This window comes from Oxyura jamaicensis, chromosome 5 (assembly GCF_011077185.1).
Source record: "Oxyura jamaicensis isolate SHBP4307 breed ruddy duck chromosome 5, BPBGC_Ojam_1.0, whole genome shotgun sequence".
Taxonomy (NCBI): domain Eukaryota; kingdom Metazoa; phylum Chordata; class Aves; order Anseriformes; family Anatidae; genus Oxyura; species Oxyura jamaicensis.
This window is the reverse complement of record NC_048897.1, coordinates 23366324-23387890: the sequence shown is the minus strand read 5'-3', so window position 1 is coordinate 23387890 and position 21567 is coordinate 23366324. Positions and strand designations below refer to the sequence as shown.

The 21567-nt window shown below is 41.5% G+C and overlaps 1 protein-coding gene and 1 long non-coding RNA gene across 3 annotated transcripts; one reads left to right on the top strand and one right to left on the bottom strand.

Moving 5' to 3' along the window:
* Positions 1 to 1005: 1005 nt before the first annotated feature.
* On the top strand, positions 1006 to 19765 carry ZNF410 (zinc finger protein 410). 2 transcript variants are annotated; one of them, XM_035328018.1, is made up of 10 exons: positions 1006 to 1115; positions 1979 to 2176; positions 11334 to 11469; positions 11785 to 12015; positions 12321 to 12512; positions 13351 to 13510; positions 14374 to 14555; positions 17267 to 17356; positions 18468 to 18593; positions 19131 to 19765. In XM_035328018.1, exons 2-10 carry the CDS (start codon positions 2144 to 2146, stop codon positions 19313 to 19315), a joined length of 1335 nt encoding a protein of 444 aa, XP_035183909.1. In that variant the 5' UTR covers positions 1006 to 1115; positions 1979 to 2143; the 3' UTR covers positions 19316 to 19765. The 2 variants fall into 2 exon arrangements, with proteins under 2 accessions (XP_035183909.1, XP_035183910.1); XM_035328019.1 differs by lacking the exon at positions 1006 to 1115 and adding an exon at positions 1776 to 1886.
* LOC118167996 lies at positions 6682 to 8435 on the bottom strand. The gene is made up of 3 exons (XR_004751324.1): positions 8251 to 8435; positions 8066 to 8140; positions 6682 to 6838 (listed from the first exon to the last, which is right to left on the bottom strand). It is a non-coding gene; the product is annotated as an uncharacterized LOC118167996 (long non-coding RNA).
* Positions 19766 to 21567: the final 1802 nt, after the last annotated feature.

The following is a 21567-nucleotide window of genomic DNA, read 5'->3' as shown; positions in this document are numbered from 1 at the left end:
TCCTCGTATCTGGCCACGGGGAAACGTGACTGAGTCCTGTTTCTCTTTGGCCAGAGGGGAGGATCCCAGAGGGGCAGGAGTTACTGCGAGACTGAAACTGGAGGAAACTCCCAGCTGGACAACTCCCGGCAGGGCCCAGGGCTGCTTCACGCACCTGGACCTGCGCAAGCTCCTCGGTAAGCGCTGTGCAGATTCCCTGCCCCGATTAGGCCACATTTCCTCAGGCAGTCGAGATGCAGGAGATGGCAACCTCCGAAGCAGCTGAACTCAGCTGGCCTAGAAGGATGCAAATGGAAGGAACCTGTGCTCCTACACGTCTCCTTATTTTAATACCTACTCAACGATTCCACATCGCTGAGCTCATGACGAGTCAGAGGACTTTTGAGACTACCGAGTGTCTTAATGTAACAGAATCAGGCTTTGCACTTCAGTGCCCTGGGCTTGCAGAAGTGACACGATGAGAAAATGACCCATGAAGCTACTGGTTCTGCCTTTCTGGCCGGGCTGTATGGGATCAGCAAACGCGGCGTGCTGGGGCGATGACTGGCACAATGCAGGTGGCTTCCTTGGTCGTTTACTCAACTCTGGCTTACTGGGGTTACATTAAAGTCTCGTAGCTGTTGATTCAGTTTTGTAGGCTTACATGAATAAACGGCTTGGGCTAAAGCTTCAGGTCGTCACATACATGGCCAAGGGGTTGGATGTGATAAATGCCTCATAAATGGCTCTGATTTGGTCCTTCTACATGGCCATAAGGCACCAGCTCTCTGTGGCTGCTGGTTCTGGACGTTACATCAGTTCCCCGTGCCTCGGTCTTCAGAACCGTGCTTCGGCTTGGCTGGGAGTTGGTGTCACGGTGTGACCTGTAGCCAGTATTAACGCGCTGCCTGCAAATGGATGGACGAGGCCTAGCAAAAGACGCCCGTAACTTGCTGGCAGGCTGCAGGCAGCCGCCGCTCGGCTCCAGCAGGCGCAGGCCACCCGGAGCAGAGCCGTGCCCGCTGCAGCACCGCCCCGGGGCCGGGGGCCGGGCCGGGCCGGGGCCGCCCCCTCCTCCCCGCTCCTCGGCCGCTTCCGGGCGGCGGCCGCGTCACATCCGCGCGGCGGAGATGCCGGTAAGGCCGCGGGGGGGGGCCGGGGGCTCCGCCGGGACCGGGGGAGAGACGCGGGGCGGCCGGGCGGGGTGCCGGGGGGGCGGCCCCGCTCCTCCCCGCAGGCCCCGGCTGCCCCCCGCAGGGCCGGCCCCGGGGCTCGGCGCCGCCATGCCGGGAGCCGCCCGCTGCCTGCTCCGGCCCGGCCCGGGGCCAGGCTGCCGGCACGGCCCGCAGGGGGGCTCTAGGGGCCCGTCCCGGGTCGCCGTTATCTTGGGAACGTGTTCGGTACATCTGTGATAAGGGGAGAGGGTGTAGCTGGGTCTCCTCCCGTCGCCAGCCTCCCAGTGCTGGTAGGTGAGGATACACTTCACCTCCCAGCCCGAATACCAAACAGCCGGCTGTTGGTGAAATAACTCCAAGGGGAAGTCACCCCAAAAGTTATCTGCCTCTCTGTGTCCGCCAAGGAACTTCGCACCGTCAGAAACTGGGCATCTTGGCAGGAAAAGCAGAGGTTCCCCACTGACAGGTTCTGTGTATACGGTTACCTTTCAGCAGCCATTCGGATAATCCCCCTGGGGACGCAGCCTCCCTCCCTCTTGTATGCTCTATGATTTTCAGTCGATTCCATAAGTTTCTGGGCAAACGATTCAGTTTTTCAATGAAAAGCACGTATTACAAAGAAAACATGGAAAATAGCCTCTGAAAATGAGTTTCACGGTGTTAGAATGTTATTTTGCTGACTCAGTAACAACAGAATGCAGGAACTTGAATGAGTTTTCCCAGTACTTCAAGGTACATTCTGCAGTCATGTGCAACACCTTCTGACTTTTTTTTTTTTTTGGTTCTTACCTCTATATTATTTCTTTTTGTTGTTGTTGTTTTAGGTTAAATTGAATATTTACACAGCACAGCTTCATGCAGGAAGACCACCATACAGTTGTACGCTTAGGAAAATATGAGAATAAACAGAGAGCATTCTCTCTGAATTAAAAAAAAAAATAAATCTGTGCCTTGCTGAGGACAGCTGCAGGAATCGGACTCTTGAATCAATGTTATCGGATGAGTTAGAATCCAAACCAGAGGTGAGCAATTATCAAGTGGGTTTGGTTCCCAGATAAGTTTATGGGCAACAGTTAGGAAAAAAAAATAGTGAGACTACTCAGTTTGCTGCTTAGATATTAGTTCTCAGTGTTGTTTTTATTCAGTGCCATTTTCTAACGCTTATGTTTCTGTTTGAATGGTAAAAGATTAAAAATTATTGCAGGCTTTCCTCCTTCCTCTCAGTTTCAGCCAATACTGTTGCCTTTTCTCAGGTTACATTATATTTTTCAGTATTATAATGTTCTTTCTTTTACAAGAATAAAATAAATTACTGTACTATTTCTTTCCCTCAAACCAAACTGACTTTACTCAGTTTTGGGGAGTCTGCATTATTTTGTTTACATCAGCCAGTTCTGTTTTTTTTGAAGTTTCATGTTTCCATTAAGGAGTCAGCAGAAGCAGCAGAGGGTTGCACCCAGGGGATCCTGGTTGCTCAGCATGAGGCTGCTGTCCCCCAGCTTCAGCCAGCACCATGCCTGAGCAGGAATGGCAATAACAGATGTATGTGCACACAAATGCACACAGTGCACACACAGCTGCCACAAACAAATACATACACAACTCAGGTACCTTTAATAGGTAAATAAACACTAACAGCATAAACAACACAGAAGGCCATGGTCTTTCTTGTAGGTTAATCAGGCTTAAATTTGTTAGCAGAACATGTCTGTCCCCTCAGTCAACTTGCATACATACAGTTAAATATGTCTCCAGCCTCTGTCAGGCCTGAAGTTCTTCTGGTAACTGTGCCAGACCCACAGCTTTTTAGACAGTTTCTGATTGGGATCTTGTGTCTTTCCCGACTGGTTTCATCCTATTCACATGTTAGCCGGCTGAAAGTTCACTAGCAGAACACTCACTTGCAGGGGAAATAATCAGGAAGAGTGTTTAGTAAGTAGATAGGAGGAAATTCAGCAGGCTAACATAGAATTGGATTCTCATATCTTCCCCTTGCCCACAGTTCTTCCTCCACACACGTACCTTGATTCCTCCTTTGATCCTCCCTCTGAACATTGCGTAATAACTTGTTTTACACATTTCGCTCTCCCTGTGGCATCCTATCCATTTGGTCTCTCCTATGAGACCTGTTCAGATAACCTGGTAGGGTGTTTTCTTACAAGATACATTTCACTTGAGCAGTGAGTGGCCCATTGATCAGTATCTGACCTCTAGTCTTTGTTACTCTTATCTGTAATTTGCTAGATACAAGTCTGCAGTTTGTTACATTCAACACAAAGATGTCTTAAATTTATTGCTTCTCCCATTCCTTTCCTTTGTCTTTTAGGCTGAATAGCCATTAACCTGTCTTTATACTCCCTGGATTTAAAAGTGCTGAGGACTGTATCACTCTCTCCTTGCTTTTATACTTCTCAGCTTTACCTCTTCAGAAAGCTATATGGTCCTGGAGCAGATGCGTTAGTACTGCTTTGAAATAAGGTTTAGGGAAGTTTGCAGGTGGAAATGGAATTGGTTTTGTCAAGTCTTCTCTCATTCTTCAGTCCACATGCAATGTAGCATGTATCTTAAACTAGTATATTAAAGGAAAGGATGATTATATTGTTAAATACGCTGGTAACTCATCACAGCCTCAGTAATGTAGTAAGGCATTTCCTTCTTAAAGTCCTTCCAATCACAGCATTCAGAAAGAGTAGCTGCAAGTTCACAGTAGCATTGCATAGTCTCAGCTTGGTGGGCCATGAGAAGGTATTTTCCCTTGTCTTGTGGTTGAATTCACAGAAACTGTTGTTGAATTTTCTAAACGATAAGGTGGGGGAACTTTATGACCTCAGTCTATGAGGGGGTAGATTCCCTTAGATTATTTCTGACAAACAGGGGACAGAGTAGTTGGAATGCTTGTTCCAGTGTTCCTCAAATGTGAGCAGGCCTGTCTTTTCCCAGCTGAAGGTATTTGTTTATTAGGTATGTTTACATAATAGCCCTATTTTCCCATAGCAGAGCTGCATTTTTCTTCCTAGCAAATGCAAATAAGTGATTTTCCAGTAAGAACAGACATGATGCATGAAAACTACAGTGGTTGCAGAGACTGTTCTTTTCATAAATGCTGTCTTCTGATCCATATTCCTCAATCTTCATCAAGGCTTGATCGATACTATAAACTGGGATTCATTTTTATTGTCGATTATAAAATCCTACACATACCCTTTCTTATTCTGATCATGAAAGTTGGTTACTAAGTTAATATAATTGTCCACTCATTTGAGGTGAAACTGGTGAAATGAAGTGATACCCCATTTATATCTTGCCCACATAGCAGTTCCAGTATCTCTGAAAGTCCGTCATGATTTTATATCACCTGGTGAACCATGGCACCATAATTCTCACAGCCACAGATATCTTTCATATAGTCTACTATGCGAGAAAGGTATTCACTAAGATTCAAATGTATTTACACACAAGTAGGATCTAGATTAATATTAACCAAGGCACTACAAATGGATTGCATAAGCTTCTTTGGTACTCTTTTTATCCCTAAAGAAGTCACTAACATGTGAGCAGATGTTTAATGCTTGCATAGAGGTGGATCTTCCTTTGATGAGCAATCACAGAGCTGCTTGGAGAGAGTTTATATGGGCAAATATATCTGCCTTTTCTTCTGGATTCCCTGCCCCCAAAGCTGCATTGCCTGCATTCCTCAGCGAACTGATAAGATCTGCATTTTGCATGTTTTAAGCCTTCGGGCGATTCATTACAATTGCAAATATTTCCAGGCACCTCCACCGCACTGGTCAACTGCAGAACTGCAGGGTGCTTTCTGCTGGCTGGGTAGCATTTGCACAGTTAATCAAGTGAGCTACATTTCTGGTCTATAAACTGAAATGGCTATTGAAAGGGGAGGTGGGGGGGTGGAGGGAGGTATTTTAGTCTCTTCTTTTCCCCTCAGCACCTCAAAAGGGGAGATTTTGGTGAAGCAATTCCCGAGATGTTGTATGGCAGCAAAGTATCCTCATTCTTAGCCATTAGCTTCCTGCCATCCACCCCCTTCTGCTACGGCCCCTTTTCCCTTCCTCCCCATAAGTGTTATTTTGACCTTTTTTATTTTGTAGTGGTTCACTAGCTAAATTTAGAACAGAAGCAGTTTCAGTTAAAAACATGATCCCTGCTGTTCTGGGAGTATAGCCTGGCCCTCCGTGGGAGGACAGATCTGGACCTTAGCACCGGGCCAGCCTTCCTTCCCTTTCCCTTCCAGCCACCCCCACCACAAACAAAGCAGCTGTCTGCCACTTCTTAGCATATGAATCATCTGATGAAGGGAGTCTGTTATGGAACATCTGTCCCAGACGGCTATATTTTTGTTTCTCTAATGCCTTTTTTTTATTTATTTATTTTTAAAGGGCTCCCTAAGAGGGATTCCCTCCCAGTTATTTAAACAGATATTTTTTTTTCCCCTCTCTCATGTCAGGGACATTATCCAAGCCTTCCTCGTAACATAAGCATTCTGCAATGCTTGTGGCAATAGACCTTGAAATCATTCTTCTTGGCCAACAGGGATGACGATTAAGTGACAAGAGCCAATAAATATTTTACATTTAGTACATACACTGTCTGCGTTAAAGATATTTCAGAGTTAAGTGGTGTTTCAACAGAAAGAAAGATTATATTCAAGATGGTGTTACAGCAGAGACAAAAATTCTTCCTAGGAAGATGTAGCTGAACTTTGTTCATCTTGTACTTAGAGAATCTATGAACCTTGGAGGGACAACTCACATCTGGCCCAGAAGTTTGAATCTCTACAACTGGGGGTGTCCTTTTGCAATTAATATCAAAATTCACATTTAATTCTAAGGGACTTTTTTTTTGTGTGTGCAGATCTCAGCCATAGAGTAAAGCCACTTTACACCTCTATTTCTTTTGTTGTTTCATAATATTCTGTACATTCAGTTTCCCTTACTATTTCTGTTCAGGTACCCCAAGACATTCTGTGGGTTTGGTTACAAACTAATACTTTGGGCATATTTACTGAAAAATCAGTCCCCTCCTTTCATAGGTAATCGATATCCACCATCTCAGGAATACTTAAAGACCGTCTGGGTCCAGTCAGTGATGCCAGATGTTATACTGTTAGAAAATCTGCTGAACTGTTGCATCCAGGAGATTCCTCCCCTGCAGATACCTTCAGATTAGAGACCCCTAGACTGTTCCAAGGTCTGGTCAGAAGCAAGGCTGAACCTGCTCCCATGCATGCACACAGACAGGTTCAGCTATAAACACTAATGTAGGTGGAAGGACAGTACCTTTACAGACATCCACAAACATTCACAGCATTCAGGTGGAACAGGAAGATCACAAACGGCCTAACCCTTTTTCCTGCTCATCAGGTAACCAGGCTTGAAATCTGCAAGCATGTCATGTCCTCCTTCAGCTGACGTTCATACTCACATTCATGGATCTGTCCAGTCTGTCAGACCTTGAGCCCTTCCGGTATCCATATCCAGCCATTTAAATTTGTTTTCTAATCCAGCCTCTGGTCAGGATGTTGAGTTTCCAGACTGAGATTTCTTCTAGTTCACAGGCTAGTCTGACTTGAAGTTTATTGGACAAACTCACTTGGAAACTATTTAGGAGCAAGCAGTGTTTGAGAAGATGGGATGGGCTACAGTCATCAGGCACAGCAGCGTCCTGACCTGTATGTAGCCTGTTAACATGCGGTCAGCCCCTTTTATCCCCATCCCTTCCTGTTCCCCATGGTTGTTCCTCCCCTATCCACATTGATCCCTCCCTTTCCCCGCCTTTGAACCTTCCCCTAAATATCTCAGTTTTTCCACATTCCCACATCCCCTGTTTAAGGCATCCTAATAACATTTTTTACACGGTCTCTCAATTCATCTCCTATCCCATAAGAAGTTTGCTGTTTGCTGTAAGACCTGTGCTGGTAACCCTTAGTAATGTTGTTTTCCTACCTCTTACAAAGTTTCTGGTTGAGTTTCTTCAAGGTCACACAAGTCGTTCACACTCAAGCCCATCCATCAGCATCCCATGTGTTCTTTGTTACTCTCTTATCTGCAGTGTCAGAGGTCGTGTATCTGCATATTTAATTACCTTCCCATTCCTTACTTGTCCTTTTTTGCTGAACAGCCATTTACCAAATATCCTTAGTTTCCTGCTTACTTTTGTCTGTAAAAACAAGTTAAAAGACAGTTAAGAAAGCTGCACATAGTGTTTGCAATGATTCCCCCCCCCCCCCCATTTCAATTGCTCTAATTATCACAAAAGTATTTAGTGATTTTGAGGAGGGAGGGTTCTGAAAGTACCTAGCTGTTAAGGTGGAAATGTCTTTTTTTTATTCTCCCTTAATTATTTCATGTAGAATTGGGAGGGGTATACTTAATGATTGGTTTTAGTTTGAGAGGTTTTCTTTGAGTATTTTAATAATGAGGCTGATTCATGTGCTTTTATTTTCTTCTGCTTCTTTTGCCCCCTGTAATTCTCCATAGTAGCTTGTTATTACTTTAGGATGAAAATTAAAAGGATCCCTTTTCTTTTGGGCATTGTTTTGTGGCTGCTGCCTTTTACTTTTCCTTAGTGGCTTAATGTTGATGCGTGGGAACAGAGGCTTTAAAGCAAAGCTTTCCTATTGTAGGAGGAAGTTTTAGCTAAGACCATCTGTATAAAAATAGAAAAGTCCATAAAATGTGTATTTCATGGTAGAATAGATAGCTGTTGGGATCAAGGATAGCTTTTAAATTAAAGACAACTCCATGATTTAGAACCATTTTGCTGCTCATAGGTTTTAGTCTAGTTTCTTCTTGTTGCCTTACTTTGCTACTCTTATCTCCCTTCTGTTTCTTTGTCCCTGTACAATGCATTTTGTCTTAAACTGGAATGCAGGCTCTTCAGGGGTGGACTCTTACCTCCTACATATTTTTTGACAACACAAAAGTAGCTCCCTCCTCTGACTGGGGTTTGTAGATAATCTTGTAGTATATCTAATGGGAGAAAAAAAAAATAAATTTAATCTTTCAAAGTGCAGTCTGGCTCATGACCTGCTTCCATGTGGCTTACTGCCATCCGGATGACCTCAAGGTTTAATATTTACCTTTGCTTTTGACATCTTTTGACATTGAAGACAAGCTGCTGCTAAGAGAGGTGAGCCAGGAGCAGGGGCTGACTCAGCCCCTCTCTGACTAGGGCACACTCCTGACCACCTGAACACAACAGGCAGAGGTGGGTGCTGGTAGCAGGGCCCATCAACAGGCCCAGGTATGGCAAAGTGGTGAACCTGGTCCAACAGCCATCCAGGAAACATGGTCTGAAGCAGCAACAGATGGGGCTGAAGTGACTGCTGCAGTATCGGTGTGAGGTCCATCCAGGAGAAGAAGCCAGGGATGCAGCTGGAGACATATAAACCTACAGCAGGCCTCAAGAAGCACCCAGGGCCCCAGGCTGGGCTTAAATGGGCCCATGGGCAGAGGGTGGGTGGGGGTGCTCCAGGTGAGACCACTTGGGGCAATTAAGGCCCTGGCAGCAGTATTTCTTAGAGGTAAAACTGAGGAAGCCTCAGTATTCCTAGTGTTTTTATGTGAGAAAATAAACAGAGTAATCAGAGCCTAAAGGAGGTCGTTTCCTTTTCTTTGATGGAACGCACTTGATCCTGGTTAGGAGAGGCTCAAGAGGCTGGTATTTAACGTAGACATAATTTGGAATTGGGTGCCAGTTTTTCTGAAAGTTAAATGCCAAGACAATCACAACATACTTGTACAAAATAACAATCAAATGACTAGCAACTCTTTTTTTAAGCAAGTAGCATTGTGATTAAGTGACCAGAGCATGCTTTTTTTTATTATTTTTTTTATTTTTTTTAATTTGCTTTCTTTTGACACTGGTGGACTATCTCACTGCACAGACAATTCCATCTGTGCTCTGCATGAATACCTGTTAAGATGTGCAACAGTGAGGGTAGTAGCTTTTGGATACTTAATTTTGGACAGTTTCCTTCTAAATGCCAAAGATAAAGGAATCCCAGTGCATATGATTGCTTGCTGGGCAGCTGCATAGTACAGGATCTTTGCACTGAAGAGTTTCCTAGAGATAAGAATTGTCACTTCAGGGTTATGTTTTTGGTTTATTTTTTTTTTCCAAGTTTTTTTTTTTTTTTTTTAATCCATATTTTCTAAATATTTGAGAATGTGAGTATAGGACTAAGTCTGTTTGACAGAACCTACAGCCAAATAGATTCTGTATATGTTTTCAAGGGGTGTTTTCTGTGAAACGTAGGGTATATGTTTAGTCTGTTACAATGAACCCCTTTCAGTCTTTCTGGTCTCCGGAAATTTAATTCCATACTGGGGAGGGATTTGAGATCATATTTGTCAAAAAAGGTTGTGGACTTCACAGAAAAAAATGAGTTTGGTCCATTGCAAAAGTTAGGATGTGCTACCTCCTAACACTCAGCAGTACATCCTGTGTTAAATCAGACTATTTTACTATGGACTGCTATGGCACTGGTAGTGGAAAAGAGAGTCTCATCCTGTGTCTGAGCTGTGGAGGTGAAGAGGAATCCAGCATTATATCCAGGAGTGTGACAAAAGTTTCAGCTTTGAGACGTTGTCAAGGAGAGAGAATGATTAAGCAAGGCTCATGCTTTGCTGCTCTGAACTTGATTAAATATGGGAATCCTTTCAGGAGTGAGGAAGGGCATTTCTCTGACTTTTAGTTCCGTTTTGAATTTCAGGTGCCTTTTTTATAAGTCAAGATTTTTGTGAGTTACCCAGAATTAATTGTTATATTGGCAGAGCCAGTGATGTTAAGAATAGCAGAATCTGCTGCACTGCATGACCTGTGCATTTCTCACCTCCTAGGCCCATTAGGATGAGAGCTGCTCCCTATTTCTGGTCTTTGATCCAGCCAGTAATGAGGTTTAGCACAGTTTTCAGTAGGTACACACACACGTGTGCGTGCTGTACATTAGTGACTGGTGACAAACAGATTACCACAGATAGGATGCTGGCACCTTCCCACATAAACACAGATGGCAGAAGTAGCCTGATCCTGTTTCTAAGGACTGCTGCTCAGGGAAAAACCTTTCATGGGTTGCTCCAATATCTGGCCCCACACCTCTCATCCAATTTGCCAGTTAGCCTGGCTTGGCATTCGCTATTATATCACACACACGTACACACTGGAGAGTGTGATCCTGTAGGAGACAGTTGTGAACAAAGTTTCATGAGCAGACAGGACAGACCATGATGGTTAGGCACAGGGCTTGGCCAGACCAGTGAATTGCCTGGATTCCTGCTTACATATAATGGCCTTCTTTTATCCCCCTTTCTCCTTACTCTTGTGTTTGTTCTGCCCTGATCCACCTCAATCCCTTCCTTTTCCTGCCTTTGGCCTTTTGCTTAAACAATGCATAAGAGGTCCCCAAATTTCTTGTCAGGAAGTGCAACCCAGAGTAAGTCCTGTACCCCTTTATGTAATGGCCCCCTTTACTTTGTATAGTATCTGGGAGTTTCTTCTGGTGAATCCCCTTTGTGGTTGGGTTTCGCACTAAGGACAATGACTTTAATTGTTCACCATTGATGGTTTTAGCAGTAACTGATTTGGACAGATGATGCTGTCTGCCCCCACCCCCCAACCCGTCATCCCAGCCTTGTTCCTCTGATCATTATCTGCCAGTTTTGAATAGTCATTAGCTAGATATCTCTGTGACTTTTCTCTTGTTTGCTGTTTTATTTAAAAGGCCAACTTTCTTTGCTAAGTGTTTAAAGCCCGTACTTTTTAAGAAATACCTATATCAAAGGCTGAGCATGGAAAACAGTTACTTGGAAGGTGAGAGTGCAGTAAAGTATCGAGTGATAAAAAATGAATGAAAAAAGAACATATGAGATAGCCTAAATAGCCTTCAGTATAGTCTGCAATGATCTAGAACTTATTTATTTGTTAAAGAAATGAGACTTTAATCTGTATTTCACAAATGACAAATACAAATGATAGATTCTTTGTCATTAATGTAAGCTGAAAAGCTTCCATTATTACCATTAGATGGTAATAGTTGTCTTTTGCACCTCCTACAAGAGACAGGTAGAGGCTACTCCTACCAGGAGGGGATAATGAAGTACGTTTAGTACCTTCTTAATGATGTATGCTACTATTCACCTAATCTTCTACATCTCTTTCCAGCTGCTGGTTCAGTTTGTTCAGAATACTTCTATTCCACTGGGGCAAGGGCTGGTGGAATCGGAGCCAAAAGACATCACCTGCCTTTCTCTCCTTCCTGTTACTGAGACCTCAGAATGCAACAGACTCATGTTGCCAGGTAAAGTCTATGCAGCAGATCTTTGTGAAGATGTTGATAAAGGTGTTTCTGTGCTGTTGTGTCATCCCTGCCTCTTGCTGATAATACATTCCAACAAGTTCAGAAGGAAGACTGAAACTTTTCTAATTTAACAGTGAAGTCTGATTAGTTAGAAATTTCCTTCTTCACCCAAAATCTCAAGTTTTTTTTTTGTTGTTGTTGTTTTTGTTTAATTTTTTTTGTCTTTTTTTTTTCTAGAAAAAATAATTCGTAGGTATCTTTTCATCATAGTATTTTCGTACTTTTTATTTTCTTTGCTTTGACTTTCTTCACTAGATGATGAAAGAGATCTCACTTCTCCAAGTCACACTAATTCTTCCAAAGATGTTTCTTCATCTGCTGTCTTGAGGAGCCTGCAGGTAAATGTGGGTCCTGATGGAGAGGAAACAAGGGCACAGAATGTACAGAAACCGTCTGAACTTCTGTCATCAGAGACTTCCAGTTTATTGCAAGACCTCCAGCCCAGTGACAGCACTTCATTTATTCTTCTCAACCTAACAAGAGCAGGTAATTCTCCTTCTGTTTTTCACCTGGCTGGATATGTCTCAGACAACAGAATGCAGGAGATACAAGTACATCTCTGTCCCTGCTGCTTATGAAGGGGAAAGATCATGAAATTTGCTGGGCATTATTGGATATTTCAGCAGCATTTAATCATCAACAGCTTCCTCCAATGCAGAGGTCAGTGAAGACTTTTTCAGTGCAGCTATTACATCTGTGCCATGAATGCTAGACTTTGGGAAGCAAAAGAACTTTCCTTCTTCCCACTATTACATTATAATTCTGTGTGATGAGGTTGTCTTCTTTTCTAGGGCTGGGATCTCCAGCAGAGCACTTGGTGTTTGTTCAAGATGAAGCAGAAGATTCTGGGAACGACTTTCTCTCTCATGATAGCACAGACAGCAGTACACCGTGGTTCCTACGAGTGCAAGAATTGGCCCATGACAGTTTAATTGCTGCCACTCGGGCACAGCTCGCTAAGAATGCCAAAGCAAGCAATAATGGTAGGATATCTCCTGATTCTGTCTCAAAAATTGTGTTCCATATGAGACCTCTAGTTTCATCTTGTTTCTTCCTGTCTCTTTCACTCTCTCTTGCTCTTCAGCTATTCTGATGTGTCCTGAAACTGTCAGTGACAGAGAGTTATACAGAACAATCATGTAATTTTTCTATAGCATAAATAGGCTCCTCAGTTTTTCTCAGGGAATGAGCTTCAGTGGAGCCAGCAGTTCCATTGCAGTCCCCATGTTCTCTGGTACATGTAAAAAGTGTCTTTTCTGACTGCAGTTGTTTGTACTTCAACTTTCATTTTCACTTTCAAGTATATTTTTAATGCGTACTGTAACTCAAGGTTTCTTCTTAGCTTCACTTGGTTTCAAGATCAGCTTTCTGAAGAATACATAATTGGACTTAGTCACATACTTTGTGACAATTATTTCAATAAAGAATTGCAAACAAATGCAGTATCTCCTTTTTACCTAACTTGTTTTTAAAAGTAGTTATCCTGGCTGCTACTTGGACAGTTGCTATTGACATAGAGACTATTTTTACAGTTTCTGATGCATTGGCTTTCTATTCTTCTTGTGATAAGCCTTGTCTGGTAGTGTCTGGTCTGATATGGATAGCTTGCTGGCAATAGTTCATGGGCCTGGTAAGGTTTGCATATCTCTGATCCCTGTTGAGGGCTGGGTAGCTCCGTGTAGAACATAGTAAACAATCAGTAACCAGGCACATACCTACTTTATAGTCCTGTATCACATATGATGCTGCTTTTATCTATTAAATTTGACACATCTTAGAAATATGGAACTTTTTCAGATATTGGTGGGCTTTTTCTTCCAGGTGAAAATGTTCATCTTTGCTCAGGAGATGGGCAACCGAAAGACTCTAGCCCCATTCCTCATTTATCTCGTGTGGAAAGGAAGCTGAAGTGCACAGTTGAAGGCTGTGATCGGACATTTGTGTGGCCAGCTCACTTCAAATATCACCTGAAAACACACCGGTGAGCAGAATAAAGCTATATGTTGTTCTGACTTTGATAATAACATGCTCTATTAGGGATAGCATTATTTTTTGACATCAGCAAGCTGTGAAAACCAGGTATTACTCTTAGAAATACTAGGCCCTTTGCTTGCTTTAGGTCTGTTATGTTGAAACACTTTGGCCAGGTTTAGATTATTTTCTCAGGCTCTTGTTAGTGTTGGATTTAGAATATTTGTATTTTAACAGGTGCTCAGTAAAGACAATTAACAGTCACTATGTGCGTACATCACTTTTATGGTACAGTGAGCATTAGAACATGTGGGATGCCAGCATATTTTATATATCCATGAACAGAGTTGCTTGTTTAAAAAGAAAAAAAATGACCATCATCTTTTCTGGCTGAGAAGTGATCTGTCAGTAAGGTATATGAGAAGCTTGAAAACTGGGAAGGACTCCAATAGATATGTGTCCGTTATCTTGTCCTGAGGCAGGGCCAGCAGTAATTGCATGTGTTAGATGTATGCATACAATTATTTTTGAACCTCTAGTGACAGAAAATCTATGACCTTTGTGTATAATCTGTTGCACTGCTTTGCTACACCTTTCCAGGTCAATGTACACCTTTTCTAGGCAAGGTAATATGATGCAAAGATATTACCTGAATTACTTCTTCCGGTGGACATCCCAAACTCTGGCTATGTGGTAGTTCCTTAGGACTAATATAGGTCACTCACTTTGGTTGAGTCCCTTCATTTTCAGAAATAATTAATTATGTTTTAAATGTTTCTGCTTTTTATTTCATCAGAGATAAAAGAAGTTGAGTGTTTGTGAAAAATACACTGAAGTGGGTGGTTATGAAACAGCTATTTTGTTGCTTTGCAGGAATGATCGCTCCTTCACCTGCCCAGCAGAAGGCTGTGGAAAAAGTTTTTATGTCTTGCAGAGGCTGAAGGTGCACATGAGAACTCACAATGGTGAAAAACCCTTTGTGTGCACGGAGCTGGGCTGTGGGAAACAATTCACAACAGCCGGAAATCTGAAGAACCACCTGCGAATTCACACTGGTGTGTTTTAGACTTCACCTATTTGTGGTCTGCAGTGGTGGGGTCTTTACTGAGGATTAAACCGCTCCCTCCTCCATCCTCAAGCTCTTGAGAATTTTATGCTTGTATATCTCTGGCCTTCATTAATGTTCCTTTTTTATCAGTTCACATTGATCTGTAGGACAGATTAATCAACAGCTTACCCCTTTTACTACCCTGTATAATTTCATACAGGAACCACTACTGTGTGATGATGCTGTGTTCCTCTCAGACCATGCTCTGAAGATCTCTCTTCCCCCTTTGAGTTGTTTGATTGTGGGTGGGGGAAATCTCTCTTTGTCTTGGGAGAGAGTAGACCATTCCTGGTGGAATAGCCAGTGAACGCCACTGCTGTCATTGTTTTTATAAAGAAGCTGTTTTAATTTCCTGAGAAGCACAATAACTTGGATGTTTCTTCACTGCGGAGTCTTGGTAGGCAGTTATAGCTGTACTGACATCTGGCTGAATCTGACTACCTTATGTTATCTGTGCTGCATGGCAACATTTGGGAAATTTAGGGAGTAAGGATTACAGTGAAATCAGTATTAAAAATGTAGCAGCAAAGTCTAGTAGAAAAAGGCAATAGTTAGAAGATAGCATTTTGGCATGCAAACTGTTGTGTTTGTGCTAATGCTAATCTGGGATATTACCAGATATTGGAGCATGTGTACTCTTAGCTCATACTCAGCTTTTTATATTAAATAAAACAAGAACCTTAATTTCATAGTGCTGTATTTTATATCTGGTTTCTTTATACCATCTCCTGTGCAGAATTAGATTCTGCTATGTCAGTATTTTTAGAGTTTGGTGTACCAGACGAAGTCTTGACAACTGCATAGAGTGCTTTAGGTGCTTTTATCCTAGGAAGGTGTTTGAGAGAGCTGCAAAATTTCCTGATGAAATAACCAGAAATTTTAGTCTAAGTTAGCAAAGCTGATAGTGAATATTCTGTTTTGTTTTGTTTTGTTTTTAAGCCTTGGAGTTAACACACCACTGAAATAAATGGCTCAGTTCAAGCCTCTCAGGACATTGTTAGAGATTCCCTGATGGCCTATGTAGGTTGCATTAGAGCTGGTTAACATTTCAAAGTAACCTTGACAACTGTGAGAGCGCAAGGCATCTGTAGTAAAATGAAAAATTATGTGGGCTGCCAACAGCTGTGTATGCTTTCTGCCTTAAACACTACCGTATGCTAGGTACTTTGTAGATCCACGTGGAAAAAAAGTTGCTATTTTAAAGCATTTGCAGTCTAACTAGAACACATGGTTTGGGGGCAGATGTTGGGATGTATTAAAAAGTGATATATGCCAATAATAAAATTTTGAATGTGTAGTAACAGTAACCATAGTTTGTACAGTTTTCTTTTGCACTTAAAGCTCCCAGCCAAAGCACAGATGAAGTAAATAGGCCCGGCTGACACAGGCACAGTCCTCCATGATAGAGTGTTCTGCAACCAACAGAGTGGTAGCTTCTGGAGGAATTAATAATAACTTTCTAACCTGCAATTTGTTCATGTGCAATTAAGCGTTTCATCAGACCAAAGCTGTTAAAAACTGTGGATGTAAATAGATCTAGGGTTTCTTATAGGTGGAACTGTGTGCTGTTATTTTTGTCAGTGGTAGTTTTCCTTCCTTCTTTCATAGTTTAAAGTACTTCTAACAAGCCAGGATGTACAAATAGTGTTTGGAAATCTGCCGCGTTTCAGTTCTGTAACACCAATCGATCTGTTGAATGCTACCACAGATTTAAAGCTGAGAATAAACTATAGGGAGAGGACTTCTAAAGACAAAATCAGAGTAGAAACACCTCTAAAAACAAGCTTGCTCTGAAATCAGAGCTATGTATATGTTAGACAATAGAAATAGCTCAAGTAGCTTGCTTAATCTACTATGGACTTGTTGTTACTCTGATACAGTAGTGTAGAAAAAGGCTTGAAATCATACTGTTAAACATGGTATATCGAGTTCTTTAGTGGGATGTTGCAAGCAACAGCTTTAGTTTTATTTAAGGTTATATTAAAAAGGAGATTAGAACTGATTACATTACATTAGTGTAGCCATATTCCAGTTTATCGTCATGCAGAAAAATGCAGAAATAGCTCTGGAGATATAAACAAGTAACAAATTCCAGGCTATGAGAACAAATTGTGCCTTGAATTGCGTTTCTTCACAGATAAATATAAATGACTGACACATCTCTGACAGATTTTTTCCAAGGTCAGCCTGATCTGAAATAAAGTATAGAATCTGATATGAAGATTCAGTTAATTATAAATACAGTTAATGGGATTTTTGGCACTGAGAGGCAGAATAGGAACACGATCCTAGGATTTACTGAAGCAAAGAGATGGCTGTTAAGAACTGCATATAGATGAAATATCATATTCCAGGTGCTTTTGTATTACTCTTTTGGTATTTATGCACTTGGAAAATCTATTTAGAAACAGAGGATCTTTTCTTGCCTTTCAGGTAATGATAATCTAACAGTCAAAGAATTTAAGTGTTTCCTCTTGAAAGCTGATGAAGTGAATGCTTTAAAAGACTCAGGAAACATATATATCATTTCTGTTGAACTTTGTTGCATGTAAGGCCAAAAGAGAGAATGGGGTAGAGTTCTTCAGGCTGTTCTCAGGGGCTTGGACAATCAGATCAAATTGTGATCCCAAAATATAAAAACTTACTTTTCCTTTGTAGGGGAAAAACCCTTTCTGTGTGAGGCACAGGGATGTGGTCGCTCCTTTGCCGAGTACTCCAGCCTTCGGAAACATTTGGTTGTCCACTCCGGTAAGAGTTTTCACCTGACATTCTGTGACCTATTTGAGAAAATATCTTTACTGTAGGACTTAGATTTGATTTTCTTAAGAAAAAAAAATCCCTGTTTTCTACAGAATTTCTGATTATACTGTTTGATAGCTTCCTTTGTGGTGCCTGTAGCCTGCACATATTAATGTTTCTGTTGTTTCTGGTTCTAAATGTTATCTTTTTGACTTCAAATTACAATTTTTAATTATTATTATTTTTAAAATTAAGAGTGTTTCTAATATATCATAAAGTTGGGTATCTGTTTCATAGCTGCTGTTTTCTTATTTAAAAGAGAGAATCTAGCAGCTCTTTACAATCATCAAAACCATTCAGTCTCTCATGAGTGGATTTCTGTCATGGGTAGGGTTTTCCTTTTTTTACTACTACTTACTTGTAATCTAATGCCAAAGAGCATTAGGTGGGCATTTCTCAAGTGTTCCAAAGCTCCTACCTTCTGTTTTGACTGATCTCTCTTTTAAGAATCTTCAGCATGTGAAAAATATGGCTTTTTTGAGGAAGGGGAGTAACTTTTTGGGACTGCATGAGTTCTCCATGCTTTTTTTCCCCCCATCTACTTGGCTTCCATGCTGCTAAGCTCACACTTAGGGATTTCATACTTGGTTATAGATGGAGGAAATGATAAGACTCCTCTGCCTGTCCTCTGTGGGAGTCCCTCAACATTGACAGTGTCTACTCAGTAATATAAACCAGATATTGCAATTTGTGGTTCATCTTTGCTTCCTTGCTTTTTGTCAGTTTGTATTCTAGGTATGAGGCGTCAAAAATTTCCCTATCACTGAGTAAGAGATTCCAAATAACTTGTACCCTCCTATAAATCAGATCTGAAATGTTATGTTACTCTTCAGATTTGAGGTTTCCAACATCTGGCAATATTGGTATCTAAAACTCTTCTGTTCTGGAGCCTTACTGCTCTCTAGGAAACAGGAGTGTTTCTCTTTTTTTTTTCCCCATGGATAATTAGCATGAAGGGTGTCAGCAGCCATGTCAAAACATGTTCATGATTACTTGGTTGATGAGATTTTTATTCCCAGTTTGGTAATTCCTGGGATATTTTTCCCCCTTCTTCTCCAAGGAGTGAAGCCCCATCAGTGCCAAATTTGTGGGAAGACATTTTCCCAGAGTGGCAGCAGAAATGTGCATATGAGGAAACACCACTCCAGAATCGGAACAGCTGGCAGCAGGGAGCGAGAACAGCCAGGTAAGGAGGGCGTTTGTTCACTGTAGGAGAGAAATGCAGGAAGGAAGTAGTGGATGGATGGTCAAAGAGAAAGGAAGAGAGACCACAAAACAGTAAAGAATAAGACTGTTCCTCTTGGAGATGGGGATGGATCGCTCACACTCCCTTTTCTTGGATAGAAGACAAAGATCTATTTCTGTACTGTGGTCAAGGGGCAGATAGGTTTATTATTTTCAGAATTAACATGAATCCGATAACTTTTTTTTACATTGATTTTGTACCCTTTGTTATATATTTTCGTTGTAAGAAGCCTGTTTTTTTACACTGTGTGAATTGTTTAAAGAGAAAGCCAAGCCTGCATGAGATCCTATCATACTAACGTTCAAAATAATATGTACAGAAGTTATCATCCATTGGAGCTCCAGATGCCAGCAGAGTAGGAACTGATAAACTAGATGCCTAATAAAGAAGTCTATGTGACTTGGAGGGGAGACAGGGATTGTACCACGTGTTGCAGTGTCCTTACATCATTTTGTTTTACCCTTTTTTTCACAATAGAGTCACTGATGGGCAGCAGTTTGCTGGAAGAATCTACAGTGCATAGTAAGAATCTCATCTCCATGAACTCTCAGCCCAGCCTTGGTGTTGAGTCCCTGCATCTGCCAGACACGGAGTCTATTATTGGAGTAGAGGAGGGTGAGACCAGCTGCTCTTTCTTCCGCCCTCTTATATGTGGTGACTGAAGTGGGATTGATTGTTCCTCCTAGAGACTCATCATGTCGCAGTGGGACAAGTGAGCATTGCTTTAAGTGTACACGGAACAGGTGGGTAGATGGAGAATGAATCCTAAAACTGGAGTTGGAGAAGACCTGCTGGACCAAGTTACTCTGTTGCAGAGCTTAAAAGGTGAAGTCTGCTGCTTAGATGTCATTTAGCCCATGTTGTGGAATGCCATTTCAAAACTGCTTATGCAGTCCATTCTCCTAAAGCCTAAAGCGTTTGTTTTGCTGGAGCACTTAGAAGCCCAGTTAAGGACCGGGACCTCATTGTGCTAGGCACTGTGCAAACACCCAGTATCTTGAGGAACAGGCCTTCCATCCTTTACCTTCAGAGACTATATTCTAATACATCTCACTGTCAGAAGCTGACTTAATATCTGAAATAAATGTACTACTTGATATCATTTAATTACATTTGCTGTGTTCTTTTCCAGGTGCTTTTTCCTTGAAAAGTTGCTTGATATATGAAGCGCTATAAATGAGTCTACCATGTAGATGTTTTGACTTTTTGTTAACTTCAGACTTTCTTCAGAATTAGCACTACTAAGAATGCAGGATTTTGCTAAGATACTATGCACCTGTTATGGCTCCTATGTGAAGGTGATGCTTTGAGTTTATATTGTTCCCCAGCAGAATGTAAAGGTAGTGCTGCTGTTGGTAAAGGTAGCGTGATTTGGAGGTTCTTGCAGAAGAAGAACCATGTGTCCATGAATCAGGATCTGATGTAGTTTGTACACCATCTTATTAGTTCATCATCACCTTAACAGGGAGATGCTCCAGTGAGATGTCTTCTTTCAGTTGCCCAGTTGAATAGTCTGTAATTCTTTTAACTAAAAATAACATTTTCATATGATGCAAAATTCCAGAACAAAAGTGGGAATTCTTTATTCCCATACCATTTTTGAGGTGTATTAAGAGATTAACAACCAGAGATGTAATAATTGTACTTTCAGAACACTTTGTTTACCAAGAAAGGTCCCTAGTGAATTTCAGTTACTTGGTGAGATGCTTTTACTTTCATCAGCATTTCAGCATTTTCAGTTTAGGGACCAATGCCAATAATAAGGGCCAATAACAAAGTCTTGGGCTTATCTGTTACTGTAATTGTGCATGACACTTTAGTATTTGTTAAAGGCACATGATATAATATCACATATTAACTGTATTCAAACCTTTCTAACCTTCCTTAATGTTTTCCTTTACACCTCACATGCTTGGAAATCTATTTTTCCAGCATCAAGTATTATTATGGAAACTAGCAACCAGTTTTAGCCAAGACTTCACAGTGTATAGGTGTGGATTTGGGTGGTACTAAGGTTGGCACCAGTTTCAAAGTAGATGTCATCAGAAAGATGAGCACTCCAGAAACTGCTGGCTGAGCTGTTTATAGTTAAGGTAGTTATGAGTTTGTACAACATGCTTTAACTGTAGACTTACTGGAATAAGCTTGATAAAGCAGGTTAGCAAGTCAGTTGCTGGTGATGAAAACTGTACGCATTCATGCAGGATACAGAGGAATACAGTAACTGAATATGGAACATGACCATGTTTCAGTCACCAGGAACCAGGAAGCTAAATTCGGGACGTGTGAAAACAGGACATGAGGCTTCCTAGGTTTGTCATTAGAAGGTTTCTAGTGGTGGGGTTTCCCAAACTCCAGCACTTGGAAGATATTAATTACTACTCAACCAAGTACAATTTAGTCTTCCTTCTGGGATTTTTTAATACTGATTTTTTTTTCCTCAATTAGTAGTTTCCTGTGATGCAGGTACTAGTAAACACAGATCAAAATGTGTGCTAATTTCCTCCCGCTGTTCCACATTTTTTCACATAAACTCCAGTGGACCTGTAGATCAGAGACTTGTAGCATGAGAGAGATCTTTCCTTCCTTCTTCTTTCAACTCGACAGGGCATGGTGACAATATGATTGCATCTCTGCTCTTTTCCATGGTACACAGGGGAAAGAACCGCCTTTGTGTGCCCTACATAACTAAGCCTATGTAGAAACTGGTGCACTGGTAACATCCTTCCTTAAGAACCTTCCCAGGTTCTTAAGCCTCTAAAGGAAAGGAAGTGGCTCTCAAACACTTGGTAATTTCTCTAGTGAAGGACAGTATTTGAATCTGGGATACGACACTCAGAAGATGTGTTATGTAGAAAGCTCAACTAGAAAAAGAGAGAGGAAAAAAAAAGGAAAAACAGAAGCCCGTGCTTAG

Excerpts from the sequence above, each read along its gene's own strand:
- ZNF410 (XM_035328018.1), top strand. The coding sequence starts at position 2,144 with ATGTTATCGGATGAGTTAGAATCCAAACCAGAG. Across the intron at positions 11,470-11,784 it reads CAACAGACTCATGTTGCCAG|ATGATGAAAGAGATCTCACT; the intron begins GTAAAGTCTATG and ends TTTCTTCACTAG. Across the intron at positions 17,357-18,467 it reads ACATTTGGTTGTCCACTCCG|GAGTGAAGCCCCATCAGTGC; the intron begins GTAAGAGTTTTC and ends TTCTTCTCCAAG.